Source organism: Bubalus bubalis, chromosome 23 (genome assembly GCF_019923935.1).
Source record: "Bubalus bubalis isolate 160015118507 breed Murrah chromosome 23, NDDB_SH_1, whole genome shotgun sequence".
NCBI classification, from domain to species: domain Eukaryota; kingdom Metazoa; phylum Chordata; class Mammalia; order Artiodactyla; family Bovidae; genus Bubalus; species Bubalus bubalis.
The window spans coordinates 39,263,460-39,283,434 of record NC_059179.1 but is presented as its reverse complement, the minus strand read 5'-3'; the positions used below and the strand labels follow the sequence as shown (position 1 = coordinate 39,283,434).

General features: G+C 47.4%; 1 protein-coding gene across 7 annotated transcripts in view; it reads left to right on the top strand.

The window, feature by feature from the left end:
• Positions 1-19,662, top strand: part of SFXN4 (sideroflexin 4) — a 28,042-nt gene extending 8,380 nt beyond the window's left edge. For 2 of the 7 annotated variants that reach the window (XR_006640538.1, XR_006640539.1), the window contains 2 exons: positions 172-3,336; positions 4,824-4,890. Coding sequence is in view for 5 of the 7 variants with exons in the window: in XM_045164131.1 (XP_045020066.1) it covers positions 3,298-3,336; positions 4,824-4,889; positions 6,095-6,169; positions 7,075-7,101; positions 7,185-7,239; positions 7,931-7,956; positions 8,843-8,896; positions 8,981-9,037; positions 9,170-9,235; positions 9,935-10,013; positions 11,519-11,634; positions 14,600-14,685; positions 17,428-17,545; positions 19,260-19,337 (942 nt within the window). In the remaining 2 variants the exon portion in view is untranslated. The other 5 variants (XM_045164131.1, XM_045164132.1, XM_044935336.2 and 2 more) reach the window with 5 other exon arrangements.
• Positions 19,663-19,975: the final 313 nt, after the last annotated feature.

Sequence of the window (19,975 nt, the reverse complement as noted above, 5' to 3'; positions counted from 1 at the left end):
GGTGGGGCCAGGCCCCAGCAAGGCTGTTCATGTCAGTTTCATCCATGTATTTTAAAGGAAACAGACCAATCTTTTAAAAGTTAAAGAACTGTAGGTTAAAAATTGGGGGCCTTCGGCTCCCTTTTGAGATCATGAAGTCACTGACCCAGTGAAATGTTTTTGTATTTTCAGATCAAGCCCCATCCAACTGCTTCCAGAGAATATTTTGAGAAGGTAAATCAGTAGACTGTCCCGTGCACACCTGCAGCTTCCCACACCAGAAAAGAGCCACAGTGGGAACTCACTTGTAGGTTTTCAAAGATTAGTATTTATAGCAGGCAAAAAAAAACAAACCCAATGATGCTTATATTCATAAAGAGTACTACTATAAATGTTTTGTTCTTGTAATGTTGGCCAAGGCTTTTAAAATGTTTTCAGTTACTAATATAATGAGTCCAAGGCAAGGTGTGGATGGATGGCTAGTTTCTACAGAGTGTGTATGTGGTTCACCTGTTTCTTGGATCATGTCTTCAATGGGAAAAGGAAACAGATCTTTTTCCTCAGCCTTACTTGAAGCTTTGTGTATACCAGAGTAGTATGAGAGGTATTGAAAACTTCTGATCAAGGGTCCTGAAATTTTCCTCTTGAATTTCTTTGTATTAAACTGAATTTTCTTTAAAGAACATAGTTTTAAGTTGTTAGTATCAGTGGTCTAATTTAACGCTTGCAATGAATGTATGGTTGAAGGAAATATGAATCATGTTTTTTTTTAAAAAAACCACAGTGGCACAGTGACTTAACTGATCATGCATGTTCCCCACTCCTGAGATTTATAGTTTATATAGTTATTTTACTTACTTTGTTAGCTGACTTATGTCTACATACATTTCTAATATTGATTGGGTATAATTAGAAAGGATATTAATTGAATCCAGGGATTGCAGTATGAATTTGAATCATTCATGCATTTGAATTATTGTAATGATTTTCTTTCTTGAAGTGTTCCATGTAAAAAATATAATAAATAATAAACATATTTTAAAATACTTGGATTTTTAACACCATTAATTCTTGCTTCAGCTTATATTGTGGGGCTCTCTAGTTTTCCTTCTCTGATTATATCAACAGACATTTACTGCGCATTTAATTCACTGGCTACAAAGATGAATAAGATGCTGGCTACACATCCAAGGAGCTGGACAAAAGAAATATGGAAGCATTTATTCATTTAATGGTTTCCCTAGTGGCTCGGATGGTAAAGAATCTGCCTATAATGTGGGAGACCTGGGTTCAGTCCCTGGATTGGAAAGATCCCCTAGAGAAGGGAATGACTATGACTCCAGTATTCTTGCCTGGAGAATTCCATGGACTGAGGAGCCTGGCAGGCTACAGTCAAATCCTGGAGTACCTACTATATGCTAGGTACTATTTTGGAGGCAGAATGAACAAAAAAGACATACCTCTTCCTTTTTGCACTTACATTGTAGAGGGAATAAACAATAACATTACATAAAATGGAAGGACAATAGAGTGAAACAAGGGACTAGAGCAGAGAGGTGCAGGTATTTTAATAGGGTTTCAGGGAATCAATCTCTCCAGGTCTGTTTTCTCATCTGCAAAATGAGGACTCTAATTGTACCTACCTTAGGGTTTTGGTGTCAAATGAGATAAAACATGGAGAAGGTGAGGGATAAAAAGGTTCTAGGCAAAGCGAATGACAGGTGCAAAGGCCCTGAGGCAAGAGTGGACGTGGGGTGGGTGAAGAAGGACCATGTGACCGGACCTGTGAAGGAGGAGAATGGTAATGGGGAGCCCAGAGTGCTTTATGGGCAAGCTAAGGACTTCGGATTCTATTCTGAGATGGGAAATGGCAGAAATGTTTTGAGAAGAGTTACATCATCTTGTGCTTAGAGGATCACTCTGGCTCCTCTGTTAAGACTAGACCCCGTAACTGCAGAGAGGAAAGCAGGTCAGCGGGGCTGGATTTGTGACATACTTGGAGTAGAGCCAGCAGGATAACACAGATGTGCTAAATACTTCGGTGCAATAGATGCATTCCAGGGAACTCTGAACAGGGGGACACCTCACCTGACTATGGGCATCAAGAAAGTCTTCCTGGAGGAGGAGATGAAGTCTTGGAGATACGGAAAAGTGACCTGTGGGAGCTGAAGTGCCACATGGGTCTGAAGAAAACCATGAACTGCTCTCATATTCCAGGAGGGGAAGTCAAAGGGAGGGCCAAGGCCAACTGGCTGCAAGTGGTCCAGACTGAGCACTTCCTATGGACCCAGCACTGCTAGGGCTTCCACATGTCTTATCTCATTGGACCGACAACAAAAACACAATAGGTACAATTATTGTCATCATTTTACAGAATGAGAAAGTAGACTTGAAGATACTGACTTGACCATGGTCACACAACCAAGTATTCTATGGCACCAGGTCCCTAACCTAGGACTCCTGAGGAACACCCTCAACATCCAGCCTTCCACAAACACACATAACCCTCACACACCCCAGTGCTGGGGAAGCGGATGGAGGCAGAAGAAAGGCACATTTTCGTTTACAAGTGGTCTCTACCTGCTCTCGTGCACAACAGAGGAAACTGGATTTGCCCCAGAGCGAGGGGAAAGCCCTTGGGCAGAGACACTGCCTGGGAGGCAGGGCTAGGGAACCCAGAAGGGCCCCGGGGCTTGCTTTAATACTTTCAAGTCGACTTCTGAAAATTCGAAAAAGAGGTACCACTGGGCCGCACAAATTATGTAGTGCGTCCTACCCCCCCATCCGGTGTCCGCTGGACTTCGGGTGCAATCGAAGGGATTTCCGAGGATTAAAAAACCTGTGCTCGGGGAGGTCAGACGCTGCAGGAGTGCAGGGTGAGGCTGTGGAAGGTGCCTCGCGCCCCTGATCGGATCTTCGCTGTAGGTCCCGTGATATGGGGGTTACATAGGTGCCCCATCTAGGCTGGAGGCGGCCAGCCTACCTGAAAGTGAGGAACAAGGTTGGGAAGACCTGGCCTATGGGGGAGGTGGGCTCCAGGCAACAGCAGGGGTGCAGGAACCCGGGAGCTGGAACAGAGCGCACGCGGTACGGAGGAGCCGTGGGCGCGCGAGCCTGGGAGCCGGGAATCAGGAGCGGGGACAGGGGACGCGCGCGCGCCCGGGGCGGGGCTCGCCGCCTGGCTCCTCCTCCCCGCCAGACCCGGCCGCCGCGGCCTTTCCTGGCAGCTCTTAAGGTCCCAGGAAGAGGAGCCCGGAAGAGGAGGAAGAAGCGCCGGGGGCCGGGCGGCTCCCAGGGTGCAGCGGCGCCGCCGCCCGCATGGAGCCCAACGTGCGCTTCTGGATCACCGAACGCCAAGTACGGCCCGGGCCCGGCGCAGCTGGGGGCGGGGAGGGCCGCGCGGCCTGGAGTCGCCGCTGGCCACCGTGACCTTGGGCAGGCCACGTGGTCGCAGCACCCGCCTTCCCGTCTCAGACCCCGGGGAGGGAACGAAGGGAAAGCCAGGCTTGCAGGATGCCGACGGCCACGGCGGTTAGCGTGCGTCGCCTCTGCCGCAGACTTGGCTAGGGAGGGTAACACAGTGTCACCCTGCAGATCGCACGAACCAGGAGTCACTTCCCACCCCTCAGGGGTCTGCTTATGCTGCTCAGGCTGTTGCTGAGCACCAGGCTGGAGAGGCGCAAAACAGGTCCTCCCCAGGAGTCCCCCAGGAGTCTATAGGCTCAGCCACCCGACCGTGAGATTCCGGGCTGCGGGAAGCCCCGCCTCCAGGCAGTGGCCGAGGCTCTGTCCAATAGAAATAGGATGGAGCCACGTGGGTAATTCCAAATTTTCTAGTAGTCACATTAAAAATATATATATGACTTTTTACCTTGTATTTTTAATAATATATTACATTTAGCCCAGTAGAAACAAAATATTAACATTTCAACATGTAACCGATATAAAAAATTATGAATGCGATTTCTTACATCCTTTTCTCTAGAAGTCTTTGTGTATGGTTTCCACATACAGCACATCTCGAATTGGCCTGGCCACATGTGGTTAATTGGACAGCACGTGTCTAGAGTGTTCTCATTAAGCCTTGACCTAGAGCAGAGCTTAGCTCCGTTTTCTCAGGCGGGAAAGTCAAGGACAAGGAACTCAAGTTGTCCTAGCAGAGCCAGGTCTCAAAGAGGGAGTCACTGCAAAGTCTGTGGGCATTGGGAAGCAAACCAAGCCTCCTTTCTCCATATGTGAACCAAACTGCCTTTATTGAGCCTTCACTGGAGAGTTCAGTTCTTTATGACTGGAGATAAGCCTTATAACCAGACTTTCCAGGTGACTCTGGTTCAATCCCTGGGTCGGAAAGATCCCCTGGAGGAGGAAATGGCAACCCACTCCAGCATTCTTGCCTGGAGAATCCCATGGACAGAGGAGCCCCGTGCGCTACAGTCCTTAGGGTTGCAACGAGGTGACATAGCATGCATGCAAGCCTTATAATCACCCAAGGGGTGTGAAGAAACAGATTCTAAGACCTTTCTAGGCAGTGCTTCAAGGTGATATGTGGGGAGTGAACATAGGTCCATTTGACTCTAAAGTCTGGGCTTTTAATCCTCAAGAGCAATTCGAACTGAAGAGCACAGGCCATTGGGTCATTTCCTGGTTGGGCTTCCTTGAATACACTCATGAGCCCTTGGAAGCTTCAGTGTCTTCACCTGTAAGATGGGGATGTTGTGAGGATTCTAGGAGATGCTGCAAGGAGAAGGCCCTATGAGGTTCTGAAAATAATGTTAACTGTTATTATTACCTGTTTTTGTTTTTCTGCTGCCGTTAACCTCTCTGGTGCTCCTGCCCCTCTTAAGTCTTTTATTCAAAGATTTCTTCAGTGGACAGAATTGTTGGATCCTACGAATTTGGTCCTTTCAATTGTAAGTATTTTCTTGTTTTCAAAATAGTTAATTTCACATTTTATTCTGAAATGTGAAGGTTGTATCTCCCTTTTCAAAGCAGTTGAAATAGCAGAATCCATGTATATTATCATGTTTTTACTCCTTGTGAATGAACTTGTGAGATGGGAAGGTTGCTACATAAAAACAGACATCCATTTAACAGGTAGTACCAAATCTTGGCTTTCTGGGTGAGTGACTTCGTGGTAGACAATCTGCCTGCAATGTAGGAGACACAGGTTCAATTCCTGGGTTTGGAAGATCCTCTGGAGAAGGAAATGGCAACCCACTCCAGTATTCTTGCCTAGGAAATCCCATGGACGGGGAGCCTGGCGGCTACAGTCCATGGGGCCACAAAAGAGTTGGACATGACTTATTGACTAAACAACAATAACCAACCAAACCCTGGGCCTGGTGCTGGTGGTTTCAAAAATAAACCTCCCTGGTAATGGAGGACAGACTAGCAAAGCTAGTCACAGACCTTGACCCAGGGCTCTAAGGGCAAGGTGCAGCAGGGAATTGGGGGAGGTTGTTTAAAGAAGGCTGGGAGGGAGGGAGGGTGGGCCAGGGAGGAACTGTCAGGAAGACAGGACTGTAAGCAAAGGGGAGGGAGCCATGGGCCAGGTCACCCAGTTACTGAGTCTTTTAACTCAGGGGAACCAGACAGTTCTGGAAGGTTCTTGTGTATCATTCAGACAAGAGGGATTTTTACTTAGCCATGTGGTGAGTAACCAGAGGGACCCAGACTATGATCAGTTCAGGAGATGACTCAATTGTCTAAGTGAAAGATGGGAGTTTGAACCAGGTGTGGCTGAGGGATGAAGAGGAAGAGAAACCCTTCATGAGAGACCAGCAATGACACTTTCAGCCAGATCCACCGGGACACTTCCATCTTTGTGCTCAAATAAATGTTCCCTGTCATTTTGTTTATAATAGAGAAAAATAGGAAACAAGCTGAATGCACATCAGTAGGGAAATAGAGAAATAGAAAATGCTATATTCATGCAGTGGAATACTGAGAGTGTGGGTTCAATCCCTGATCAAGAATTAAGATCCTGCAAGCCTCTTGGAGAAGTAAAAAAAAAAAAAAAAAATTAAAATCAGGTGTTACTAAGCATGTGATTCTTAAATCTGTGGATAAATCTGAAGTTGAGATCATTGCTTGATTTCTTTATATCTAATTGTAGGAAAAAATAGAAAAATCGAGGCAACTGTTGTTAACAAATGAAGATGCATCCAGAGGTGACCTGGAGGACAAAAGGGTATGTTTCTTGTTCCCAGGTGTGCCTGGCTCAAGGCTGGGCTTGGCTGCCTTCAGGTGATTCCAACTGCATGGTCTGAACTCAAGTGGGATTTTGTCATCATAAACACTACTCAGTTGGGTTAGCTTTTAAAATATAGTTAGGAATCCTTCTTGTAAGCTAGATGAATATGAGTTATGACTGTTAGGAACTAGTATTAAGGGGAAAAAGCATAGGGTTCCTCCTGTGCAACAGAGATTGGCTGTTGCAGTATCTGTTATGGGTGTTCTCTGTAGCTGACTCCCAAGCCCCATGGCAAATTCCAGAATTCTGGCAGGCCTCTGAAGTCAGCATCTGCTCCCTGTTACAAGCAGTGTTACGGGGCGGGGTTACAGCCCCTGCCCAAAGACTTAAGCCTAGTGTTTGTTATCTACCTTGCAGCGAATGGGGCTTTCCAGAGCCCACAAACATCAATCCCTTGAGGCAGCCTGCGGAAAGCTCGCATGTTTAACTTGGTTTTTCTAAGAACTTGTTGGGGCCTCTGTACTCACACCTGGCTCTGTTACAGTGACTTGGCTAATGGCGTGGTTTGCACACAGCCTGCTCCACTCCGAGCCGGGGGAGGCTGGCTGCATTCAGGGACTCCCCCAAGGGGCGAGTTAGAAGTTGGCCTCTCCAAGGTCACAGACTTGGAGGGCTTTTTAATGTTTTGGTCATTTTCGTGTGGCTCTTATATTTTTGCTTCTTGTTAGTTCATTCATTTGATTTACTTGTTTTGATCTGCTTTGCCTCCCGTGGTAGAAAACAGTTCACCCTCCACTCTCTGAAAGGTGGAGCAAAGGTGGTACCGGAAATGAAACTGGAGAGGAGCTATTTTGGCTGCCGAGCCACCTTTAAAAGCTATTGCTTGGTCTTTCTCTTTTTAGATACAAGAAGCTTGGAAGAGAAGTCTTGTAAGTTTCAGCCCCATCCTAATTTTTAGCCTAAAATAACAAAACCAAACATCAGACTCACCTTTGTGTTTACCCCTCTGAAGTCCACAGTGCATCCTGACAATAGCAGACTAATCCCTGGTCCTTTTCGACCTGCAGGTGAGTTGATTCTAATTTTCACAAGTGGTTTGTAACCTTTAGAAAACCTTGCCTCCCTCCAAGTTATGTGGTTGGTTCCCCTGGCAACCAGCCGCATCCTTCAGTGCTTTCCCAAAGCCACCGTATTGACATTATCTCAGGTGTGGTTGAAAGGGGCTTGCTTTGAAGAATGAGAGGCACTTGGTCCAGTGGCTAAAACTTCATGCTGTCAACGCAGGGGGCCCAGGTTCAATCCTTGACCAGGAAACTAGATCCTGCACGCCACAGCTAAGACCTGGTGCGGCCAAATAAATTAACAAAAAAAAAAAGAATAAGAGACACTCCTTTCACCTTTATCCCCCTTCTCACTTAGGAAATTTCAAGGGTTTTAGGATCTCTGTGCCAGGAATAGGGATGAAGACCAAACACATATGTCTTATAAGTCACAGTGTCACAGATGTATTGAATTCACCTGGAAGGGTGAAAAAAGACTTGCAACAAGTGACCACTTACCCTCAATGAGAGAAAGCCTGGTCAGGTCTTCCTCTGCTGTGCTGGTTTTAAGTTTTGCCTCATGCAGGTAGTTATTATTTGTATTAGAAAGAAAAGTGCGTAAAAAATATCCTCTGACTCCCGTGCCTGAGAAGAGGCTTCAGGGTGGGCAGTTTCCCACCCTCTCTGCCGTCACTGACCCTCTTGTCTTTTTCGCCAGCTCTCCTGCCTTTCACAGCGCCCACGGTGAGTAAGCTGCCATTCACCACTAAGAAGCCAAGGGGTCAGGAGGACGTCCGTCCATCTCCTAAGCTCTGGGACCCTGTCCCGTGACTACCTGATAGATGGTTAGGACCTCTCACCTCTGACCCTTGTCCACACCCCACCCCTACTTATCGCCCCGGGCATCAGGGCCTGTTGTGGATACACAGTGTTGCTAGGTAACCCTTTCTTTGAATACCTACCATGTGCCAAGCTCTAAGGGGGAGGTAGATGAGTTAGGACATGCTCCGTGGCACAGGCCCATGTCACTGGCTGTCACCTCCTCTCCCCAAGCCCCCTCCCCCCAATCAGGCAGGCTCTTCCCTGGGATCTGGAATCACCCCCCCCCAGTGAGGCTGTCCACCTTGGCTCTCATGAGGCGTGCTTACTAAGTGACAGCACTCCTCTGTCCCCTGCAAATTTAATTTAAAATAAATTAAAATGCTGCTTCTCAATCACCCTGCTCGATTGCACGTCTGGAGACAGGGACCACTGTGAGGCACCCCCCGGGCTCTCACTGCCCGTGGGGGCCCAACCAACACCACCTGTCTATGGGCCACTTACCCCCAGCATCCGCATCTTCTGCTTCTTGCCCCACTCTTGGGGACTCGGTTCTACATCTCCCTGGGGAGATTCTGTGTACCACAAGCCTTCCCTCCCCACCCCAAGACACTCTCAGCTCTGCTTTATTTTCTTTAATTGAAGTGTACTTCAGGTGTACAGCAGAATGATTCATTATATATGTATTCTTTTTCAGATTCTTTTCCACTGTAGGTTATTACAAGATCTTGGGTATAGTTCCCTGTACTACACAGTAGGTCCTTGTTTATTTTATATATAGTAGTCTATATGTGCTTTACTTTCTTTACAGCTATTTCTGTCAATGCTGCCAGTGAAAAGTCTGAAGTCCATGATTTTACCTCAGGTAGCAATTCTTTCTATTTCAGAATTATTGAATTTGTTGCACTTGAAACCAAAATGTGACGTGTTTGCCTCTGTCTTCCTGTAGGCTTCCTTCTACACCTACAGTACGGTCTTCAACATCGTCAATGGAAATGCAAGCTATGTGAGTATTTCGAGGCCCAGAGGCCATGCAGTTTCACAGTGTTTCTTTTGGCGATTTTGTGTGTGTGTTGGAATTATCTTTCCTGGGTAAAACTGTGGTATTTGCTAAATATGAACGTTTGTTTTTCCCTAGAATCGCCGTGCACACGAGAGCTTATTACTAGGAGCAGGAGTGATTGTGTCTTCAACTTTTTTGGGCGTATGTATTTTGTTTGTTTGTTTGTTTGTTTTTTGGGCGTATGTATTTTTAAAATGTGTCAAATCTTTTACTCCTCAGAATCAAAATTGTATGTTCTAACTGAATTTAGAAAGTATGATTAAGACATAAAGAAGAAAATCAAAGTTACCTGTAATCCTATAACCCCAAAATTATGTGATTTTTTTTTTCCCCTAAGTTTCTAGGCATGGACTCAGTACTATTATCTTTCATAAAAAAATTAATCCAGGGGACTTTCCTGGTGGTCCAGTGGTTAAGACTCTGAACTTCCACTGCAGGGGGTGTAGGTTTGATCCCTGGTCAGGGAACTAAGATCACATATGCAGCAGTATGCGACCAAAAACAAAAAATAATGTCATGTTTGTAAACATGTTATACAAATTGTGTATTGCTTTCAATGTCAGGATACTGTAATGAGTGAAAATGTAGACTTCAGAGTCTGGTGAACCTGGGTTCACATCTTGGCTCAAATCCGTAATATCTTAGTGACTCTGGACACGTTCTGTAGCCTAAGTCTCCAAGAGTTCCTCTGATGATCAGGGAGAACACTTCACTGTTGTAGGAATTAAAACAAGAAATATGTGGAGACGCGTGCAGGGTCCTGCCCTGTAACAGGAACTGAGTTGACACTAGCTCTCTACTGATCCCATGCAATAATGATTTGTCTCTCTCATTTTCTAGTTATTCCCTCGTCTGCTGCAAGTAAGGCTTTCAATGAATAGCGTTCTGAGCAGAAACGTCATTCCCGTCATCATTCTCGGTAAGCAGGAGCCTGTCTCCATCTTCAGGGATACCCCAGTCTCTGGGCCTCACAGCAGCTGGTGAGAGCCACCATTTACAGCTTGCTGGTGCTCCCAGGTCCAGATGGGGTCTTTGGTTTGAGAAATGACACTTTCTCTGTAGATACCCGTTGAGTTGTCAAAGGATGAACACAAACCTGGAAACACAAATTACATTATATTTATATTTATATATAAATAAATATATTATTTATAATAAATATTATACTCCAATTAATATTTTTTATTTTTAAAATTTTTTATTGGAATATAATTGCTTTACAGTGTTAGTTTCTGCTGTACAGCAAAGTGAATCAGCTACATGTATGTCTGTGTATGTGTGTGTGTATACACATTTACCCTCCGTCTTGAACCTCCTTCCCACCGCCCCCATCCCACCCCTCCAGGTCATCACAGAGTGCTGAGCTAAGCTCCTGTGCTGCACAGCAGTTTCCCACTAGCTCTCGGTTTTATACATGGTGGTGTATATACGTCAATCCCAGTCTCCCAGTTCGTCCCCCGCCCCCCACCCCTCTCTGTGTCCGCACGTCCATTTGCTACATCTCCATCTTTTTGTAAAGACTGTACAAGCCTTGTCCATATATTATTTCACTGAATCTTGACAACAACTTAGGGGCAGGTAATAGTATCCCCATTTACAGATGAGGAGACTGAGGCAACGGGTGGTTAGGGAGATTTTCTAGGGTTACACAGGGAGGAAGTAGTAGTCTTGGGGATTTCAAACCAGTGGTCTGATGATGGCACCCCACTCCAGTACTCTTGCCTGGAAAATCCCATAGACAGAGGAGCCTAGTGGGCTGCAGTCCATGGGGTCGCTAAGAGTCGGGCACGACTGAGCCACTTCACTTTCACTTTTCACTTTCATGCATTGGAGAAGGAAATGGCAACGCATTCCAGTGTTCTTGCCTGGAGAATCCCAGGGACGGGGGAGCCTGGTGGGCTGCCGTCTATGGGGTCGCACAGAGTCAGACACAACTGAAGCGACTTAGCAGCAGCAGCAGGTCTGACTCTTAAGGGAGGGACAGAGATATTAACCAACTGTTTTAAATTTGCCAGCCTGCAAGTTCAGTAATTCACACTCAGCATTTGGGCTTGGAAATCAAAGCAGCTTGAAGAGTTGGCAGAATTAGGTCAGTGGTAAAATCTGGGAAATTATGTTATAGAAACTGGGTCAAGCCAGCTTCAGCAAAGAAGGCAGGCATATTTCAAGGGCCCCGGGGTTTTTCTGGGAATCCTATCAAGGGTGTCAGGACTTGGGGCTGGGTTGTAGTCAGGATCCAAGACTGAGAGGCCAGCAGTTCTGACCCCTACTCCACAGCCCAGGAGAAAGCTGACCTTGTATGTGTCAGGTGACCACCCATGGATCGGCAAAGCACACCCATCAGAGAAAGAGGCGTGACCCTCGAAAACATGTCCCTTCACTGGACCCACACTCATCCCTCTGTTTCCTTCTTTACGTCCACAGCCCAGCTCAGTGGGATGAACGTGATCGCCTCCCGAAGTTTGGAGCCCATGCGTGGGATCGAGGTCATGGACAAGGAAGGCAATGTCATAGGTTATTCCAGAAAAGCCGGGACAAAGGTAGGGGATGCACGCCTTGGAGCTTTAAGCTGCTTGCCTTTGGGGCAAAGAATTTAATTGTCAGTCTGAGAGCTGGTAACAAATTCACATCTCCCTTCAGCCTTTTCTGATCTGTCTTTTCTCATGATGCTCAGAGGCCGTTTACATTTGCACTCTGATGTTTAAAAGATGATGCGGTATCTGGGTTCTCCAGAGAAACAGAACCAATAGAATATCTGACCATCTATCAGTCATCTATATAAATACATTAAGTGTGTGCTGTGCTAAGTCGCTTCAGTCGTGTCTGACTTTTTTGGAACCCTATGGACTGTAGCCCACCAGACTCCTCTGTCTGTGGGATTCTCCAGGCAAGAATACTGGAGTCGGTTGCCACACCCTCCTCTTCCAGAGGATCTTCCCAAGCAGGGATTGAACCCACGTCTCTTCTGTCTCCTGCCTTAGCAGGCGGGTTCTTTACCACTAGCGCCACCTTCTCCAGCGGATCTTCCCAACCCAGGAATCGAACTGGGATCTCCTGCATTGCAGTCAGATTCTTTACCAGCTGAGCTACCAGAGAACCCAAATATATATCGAGATTTATTTTATTATTATTTTAATTTTTACTATTTGGCTGTACTGGGTCTTAGTTGTGGCACGCGGAAACTCCTAGTTGCAGCTTGTGGGATTGAGTTCCCTGACCAGGGATTGACCAAGACTGGGAGCAGAGTCTTAGCCCTTGGACCACCAGGGAAGTCCCACCACAGTCCAATTTTAGAACATTTTCATGCCCCTGAAAATTTTGTCGGGGCCCGTTTCAGTCACCCCCCTCCCACCCCCAGCCCCAGGGAAACACTGATCTGCTTCATGTCTTCATTGTTTTACCTTTTCTAGAAGTTTCATACAAGTGAATCACAGTATTTTTGTGTCTGGCCTCTTTGGCTTTTGAGGTTCATCCATCTTTTCATGCATTGGTAGGGCGTGGCTTTTTATTGCCGAGTAGTCTCCCACTGTCGGAGAAGGCAATGGCATCCCACTCTAGTGTTCTTGCCTGGAGAATCCCAAGGACGGGGGAGCCTGGTGGGCTGCCGTCTATGGGGTCGCACAGAGTCGGACACGACTGAAGCGACGTAGCAGCAGCAGTCTCCCACTGCATGGCTGTACCATGTTTTGCTTGTCTGCTCCCCAGGTGATGGATGCTTGGATTGTGTCCAATTTTTGACTGTTGCCCCTGATGCCGCTCTGACCACTTGTTTACAACTCTGTGTGTGGATGTGTTTTGGCATTTTTCTTCAACTGAATTTTAACTGCAGGGCATGGTGAGAAGCACGAGAGCAAATGCCTAATCCACAAGTTGTTCTTCAGCACCTCCCACCTCTCAGGTGCTCTGCTGGGCTCTGGAGACCCACCCTCTCACCGGTCAGCATCGCTTCTCTCCAGGGGCTGGGAGGGAGCCTCGGGCCCTGCTAGCTACCCAGTTATCTAGCCCATCTTATTGAGAGGAGCTTCCTTGTTTGCAACACAGTCAATTTAGGGAAAAAGAAAGGTTTGATGATCTACTTTAAAAAAAAAAAAAAGGTGATCTTTCTCTTAAGAATAAAATGTCTGTGACCGTGCGTAAGCTTGATCATTCTTTCATCACTTCCTTGTCACCGGAAGGTTTCTTTTCTTCAGCTAAAATTTCAGAAACTGCGTAACCAGCAATATCTGATTGTAATAAGGCACCTTTGATCAGATTTCAGGAGCCTAGTCCACGCTGTTTTCCTTTGACTGGCTCTGCCACCTACTCAGTTGCAGGCCATCACGCATCTCGCAGTGTCTCATGACTGGTGTTTGGTTTGGAATGTCTTCCCTTCCACACAAGACAAATGGAGAGAGGCCGGCCTTGCCCTGCTGACGCCGAAACACACCAGGCTCAGCCACTACTCTTTTCTTCTTGGAGTCGAGTGACTTTATCTTATACTCCTGAAAGGTTATTTTTAAAAGCCACCCTCCTTGCAGCCCTCTGTCCTCGTGGGGGAAGGGCATTCCTACAGGGGATCAGATGAGCTGAGCATTAGTGTCCTAGGCAGAAAACAGGCACGTGGGCCACAGCAGAGAAGCCTGAACAATGGGCTGTAGCCACGGAGTCACAGGAGGCCGGAAGTGCACAGAACAGATTTCAGGAGAGGGCCGAGGGGGCAGAGTGCCTGTCTATCTTGCACTAAGTGTGTAGAGTTGTGTCTTACCCAGGGGTTGGGTTCTGATGTTCCAATGCAAGTGTCATCTATAGTCAAAATTTCCCTTGAACATCTCTGATGTTGCCCTTGTATACACCTGATTTTGTGTATATAATCCATACTGTCAGTGATATGTTTAAAAGTTCAATATAGAGAGTAATGTATATTATAGAAAAGATGGCAACACAGTATAGACTATACATACATGTTTATGCAAAATAAAATTTTATAACACACTGTTCATCACACAAGCTAAAGATGGGTGCATGCAGGCAGACTCATGCATGTTACATGCAGACATGATGCCATGCCAGTGCACTCGGAGCTGGGCTTCCCCTACTGGAAGGAGTGGGATTAACTGGGGGCGGTTCAGGAGAGGAAGGTTGGTGTGCAGAGTTCTGGCCTGAAAGAAAAACGTGGAGATGTCCTCAGTGGCAAATCAAGCTTTTCCAGCAAAGGGCCTGCCATTTGGTTCTAAGTAAGGATTTATCTGTCAGCTGCTTCTGCTTGTACTTAATATTTTATTTGGGGTGGTTGGTGGGAGTGATGGAGACCATTGTGGAGTCAGGGATAGGTTAATCTCATCTCCGATCATTCCAGGCACCAACACCAGTCATCTTCTGTATGTGTGCAGGTCAAGCGCTGCTTCCAGCTCTTTGCACGTGCAGAGAGGGGAGAATGGCAGTTTGCCAGTCTCTGTCATGAGTTGCAAGATCCCTGGAAATTGTCCCACTCCATGTGCTAAGCTGCTTTCTTTTCATTTCCTCTAGGCCGTTAAAGATACAGCAACATCCAGAGTTGTGCTGTTTGGGACCTCTGCGTTTATCCCTGAAGTCTTCGCATACTTTTTTAAAAGGTAAGAGGGGTATGCTTATATCCCCAGGAAGGAATAAACGTGTTGACCATCAAAATCGTATAAAATTTGTCAAATACTGAACCTGAAGAGCGGGATAGGAAGAAGGTGCTTTAGGAATCTTCCTTCTAAACAGTCTTCATCACCATTAAGATGGTAGGATTGATTTAGGGCAGGTCTGGAAATCCTGATGTGCACATTCCAACAAACCTGGACTCTCCCCCAGGCTCTGTCCTCAGTTACATCTACTCCTTGGGCATGTCCCTGCACCTGCTGAGACTCGATTCCTCATTTCTGTTGATAGAAAGATGAGTTTGGAGGATTTGCGGGCCCTGGAGAAGGGCCTTGCAACTCACCCCAGTATTCTTGCCTGGACAATTCCAGGAACAGAAGAGCCTGGCAGGCTACAGTCCATGGGGTCACAGAGTCAGACATGACTGAGTGACTAACACTTTCGCTTTTTCACTTTTCTTTCCCAGCTCTCCTGTGCTATGGATGTTGCTCAAGTCTCTTTCCCCTCTTCGTTCCAAGCATGTGCTAAATTAGCTTAAGTGGCCCAGCATCAGTTGACTGCCATTCCTTTATTTATTCATTTTAATATTTATTCATTTGGCCGTGCCAGCTCTTACTTGTGGCATGCAGGATCTTTTGGTTGTAGCTTGTGGATCTAATTCCTCAACCACGGATCAAACCCAGGTCCCCTGCATTAGGAGCACCGCATCTTAACCACTGGACAACCAGGGAAGTCCCTGCCATGGCCTGTTAGGAGGAGAGCCTGGGGTCAGCTAGTGTGAGAGGCCCCACTTGCAGGAAGTAGCTTAGGATAGGAGGAGAGGCGTTGGTTTAGATACCAGGAACAGGGCAGGGGGAGTGGCCTGCGGCAGCAGATCAGAACTCTTGTTGTGCAGGACAGTCTTCTCTTCTTCTTTGTGGGTGTTGTCTTCCTCCTTTCCCTCTGTACATGGGCTTCTTCACATTGACACGTGACTGTGCCCACCTCCCAGCTCATATCCTTGCAGTGTCTTTTTTTTTTTTTTTTTTTTTAATTTTTGGCTGTCCCCACAGCATGTGGGACCTTAATTCCCCAACTAGGGATCAAGCCCACACCCCCTGCATTGGAAGGCGGAGTACTGGAGTGGGTTGCCATGCCCTCCACCAGGGGATCTTCCCAACCCAAGGATTGAACCCTTGTCTCTTATGTTTAACCTGTATTGGCAGGCGGGTTCTTTAGTGCTAGCTCCACCTGGGAAGCCCCTTAATCACTAGACCACTAGGGAAGTCCTCAGTGTCTGGATGAGAGAGAAAAACACAGCAAACCTTGGGGGTTGGGGGCAGGGATTGTCTTCCATGCAGTTCACAAACTCCTGGGAAAGGATTCTGTTGGTCCAGCAGGGGTCACCTGCCCTGTGCTGGCCCAGCCTGCTCTGTCTGGGCTGCTGAGCTAGGAAGCCTCTGTTTGGACCACACAAGGAGTGCATTTCAGGACGCAGCAGTGTTCTGTCCAACTCTTACTTCCTGTGATCGATCCAGCTGGGTGGGTGTGGGGACTAATGCTGGGTTGGGTCCCCCTGCTCCTCTCTGGCTGACCTCAGCATGGGGGATCTGGGAAAGCTGGAATCTCGAGATTCATCCTCCAAGGCCTGCACAGTGGTACCACCTGCCTGGTGGGGAGAGAGGGTCTTCATTTCCAGGTGGGCCTTGGGGGGGTGCCTGGAAGGGACCTCGTCCCACACCCATGACAGTATCCAAGGCAGAATGGCCGCAGTGGCCCTTCTGACTCAACCTTTTCATTTTTGCCTCTGAAAATTCTCAAGGCTCAGAAGGGGAAGGTGACTTACCGGAGGGCACAGGGTCTGTCAGTGGCCGAGCCCTAGCTGGACCCTAGGACCCCAGGTCACTGACTTCCCAGGCTGGGTTTCTTGCACCTTCTTCCCACAGTCTCAGAGGTCAGGGTCAGAATGTCACAGTCCAGGGGAGAAGGGCGCAGGTCCTGGAATCTGACCTCTCACTTTTGAGAATTTGAAGATGTTAGACAAGGTCCTTACCCGGTCGGTGGCTGCATCCTCTTGTTGGTGTGAAGGAGATGATGATAACACAGACCTCATAGGGTCAGGTGGAGAAGGCAGTGGCACCCCACTCCAGTACTCTTGCCTGGAAAATCCCATGGATGGAGGAGCCTGGTGGGCTGCAGTCCATGGGGTCGCTAAGAGTCGGACATGACTGAACAACTTCACTTTCACTTTTCACTTGCATGCATTGGAGAAGGAAATGGCAACCCACTCCAGTGTTCTTGCCTGGAGAATCCCAGGGACGGGGGAGCCTGGTGGGCTGCGACCGAAGTGATTTAGCAGCAGCAGCGTAGGGTAGGGGGATAGCAGGTGAGCGGATGCATGTGAAGTGCTCGACCCGGGCCTGACATGTAGCGCGCGCCATCTGCGCAGCTGTGGTATCACCTGTTGCGGGCGATTAGGAACGGAGGCCGGGCCTGCGGCTGCTCACAAAACAATTGCCTGCCATTTGAGCACAGGGCGGGCCTCTAAAAAAGCCCTGAAGGGACATCCCTGGTGGCCCAGTGGGTGAGTCCAAGCTTCCATGGCAGGTGGCCTGGGTTTGATCCCAGGATGGGGAACTGAGACCCTGCATTGCTGTGTGGTGAGACCAAAAAAATAAATAAAAATTTTAGTAAGCCATCTTTTAAAAAATTTTTTTATTAAATTAAAAAGCCCTGGTACCTTTTTCTTACAGGACCCAGTTTTTCCTGCAGAATCCATGGTCACTGTGGACCCTGAAGCTTTCTTGTACTGTCCTCGTCATGGGATTGATGGTGCCCGTTTCCTTTAGTGTCTTCCCACAGATCGGACGGGTAAGTGTTCCCCTTCAACTTCCTCTAAAAAAAATTCTTTTCTCATTATCAGAGTGAGATAACTCATTCTCTGAAAAAAAATCAGGCCAAGTTTACAGAGGAATAAGTTTGAGTGAACTCCAGGAGTTGGTGATGACAGGGAGGCCTGGCGTGCTGTGATTCATGGGGTCTCAAAGAGTTGGACACGACTGAGCGACTGAACTGAAAACAAAATAATATCATTTACGCATAATCCCACCCTGCAGATGACTTGTACAGTTTTGGATTCTGTTTTTCTTAACTGTGTATCCGAAGTGTTTTTCTGGGACAGTCAAAAAAAAAAACAACAACTTTGAGATAGTTTAAAGCTTCATGAGATACTATAGTGACCCCCCCCATCCCATGGGACTTTCCGCAATGATGGAAACGTTGTGTATATGTTGTCCAGTATGTGTAGACCCTCATCACAGCTGGCTATTGAGCACTGGAAACATGGCTAATATGACTGAGGGATTGAATTTTTAACCTAGTTTAATCTTAAATGCTCACGTGCAGCCAGTAACACCTGTTCTGTGCATGCTTAGTCATGTCCAACTCTGCAGCCCCATGGACTGTAGCCCACCAGGCTTCTCTGTCTATGGGATTTCCCAGGCAAGAATACTGGAGTGGGTTGCCATTTCCTACTCCAGGGGAATCTTCCTGACCCAGGGATCGAACCCAAGTCTGTCTCCTGCACTGGCAGGTAGATTCTTTACCACTTGGAATCTTACCACTAGCACCACCTGGGACGCCCCTGCTGCTCTATAGAGCAGGATATATTATCTGTGATGAGTCAGACTGCCTGGACTCAGATTCCCAGCTCATCCGTGACCCTGGTCAATCTGCTTAAACTCTCTGAGGCTTAGTTTCTATTAAAGACAGACGGAGGTCATACCTCTGCAAAGGCTTGTTGCTGATAGCAAGGACATTACTGATGTAGTAGATACCGATTTCCGGCATTTCTTGGCTGAAATGCTTGTTGCTGTCACCATCACCACCCCTGACCCCCAACCCCCACCAAGCAAGTCTTGGCATTTGCTGGACATTTAAAATACCTTGTTGATCCAAGGTGGGCTTGAGGTGGCTGAATGGTGGTCCTGTCCTGCCCGGGGTGGCTTGCAGATAGAGTGCGGGGCTAAGAGATGTTCTGCCAGGGCCCTGCCCAGGGTACCTCCTCAGACATTGTGTGAGCTGCAGCATTTGTTTATATTTGAAATTTTCCATAAGAACGTTTTTAAGGGACTTTCCTGACAGTCTAGTAGTTAGGACTCTGAACTTGCAATCCAAGGGGCCCAGGCTCAGCCCTTGGTCAGGGAACTAAGATCCTACAAGCCTCACAATGCGTGGGATTTAGTTCCCTGACCAGGGATTGAACCCGGGCCCTCAGCAGTGACCGCATGGAGTCCTAACCACTGAACTGCCTGTGAATTCCAGGTTAATTTTTTTTTTAGACATCACTGAAAAGATTGGACTGAAATAGATGCTTTCTGAACTTTTTTTTTTTGCTACACTACATGGCTTGCAGGACCTTGGTTCCCCGACCGGGGATTGAACCCCGGGGGCCCTTGGCAGTGAAAGCTCCAAATCCTAACGTCCTAACCACTCGAGCACTGGGAACTCCTGAAAAAAAATTTTTTTTAACTTCTAAGGCAAAAAAACTGAATATGCATATTAAGAATTTAACTTTGTTTTTTAGATACAGTGCAGTGAGCTTGAAAAGGAAATTCAGTCAGCAACCGAAGAAACAGAACTCTTCTATAACAGAGGGGTGTAGGTGTGCGTTTTAGCTGCATTCATTTGGTTCCTGCGTGAAAACCTTCCTCTAAGGTTTCAGTGTCAAGGACCCTGCCAGAAGTGTCCTGGAAACCCCACAGGTGTCTGTGCCAACAGGATGGCTTACAATGACACCTGCCGAGACTGGTCCTGCCTCGGGTTAAACAGGCTTGGTTGGAAGAAGAGAAACGGGAGCTGTCCTGTCTGACCCACGATGTGCAGTTGCTAAGGGGATGTGTGTGTGATGTAAGATTCCGTTTTCTATTTGTTTGTCAGCCTGTGAAAGGATACTGTGAAATCACCAATAAACTTGTCTGTAGAGTTGAGTATTTGAAAAGGAAGGAGAAAGGTCCACGTGCCCAAAGCACAGGCGTTAAACTGCTAGCCCACCTCCAGGTACAATGGTGGGGTGTGAGTGAAGGCCTTCCACCCCCAAAGCAATGGTGTTTGCCTTCTCAGCTTACTCCTGTTGGGACAGCTGCTTAAAACCTTTGCCAGCTGCTACCCAGCTCCTCCTTTCTCCTCCCTGGCAGATGACTCGTTTTCGCCCTCCACGGTGAAAGCCAAGGCTATCGGCCTCCCGGCATGAAGCCTGCTGACCTCCGTCCACCCACGCCCAGCCTCCCCTCCTCCCTGCGT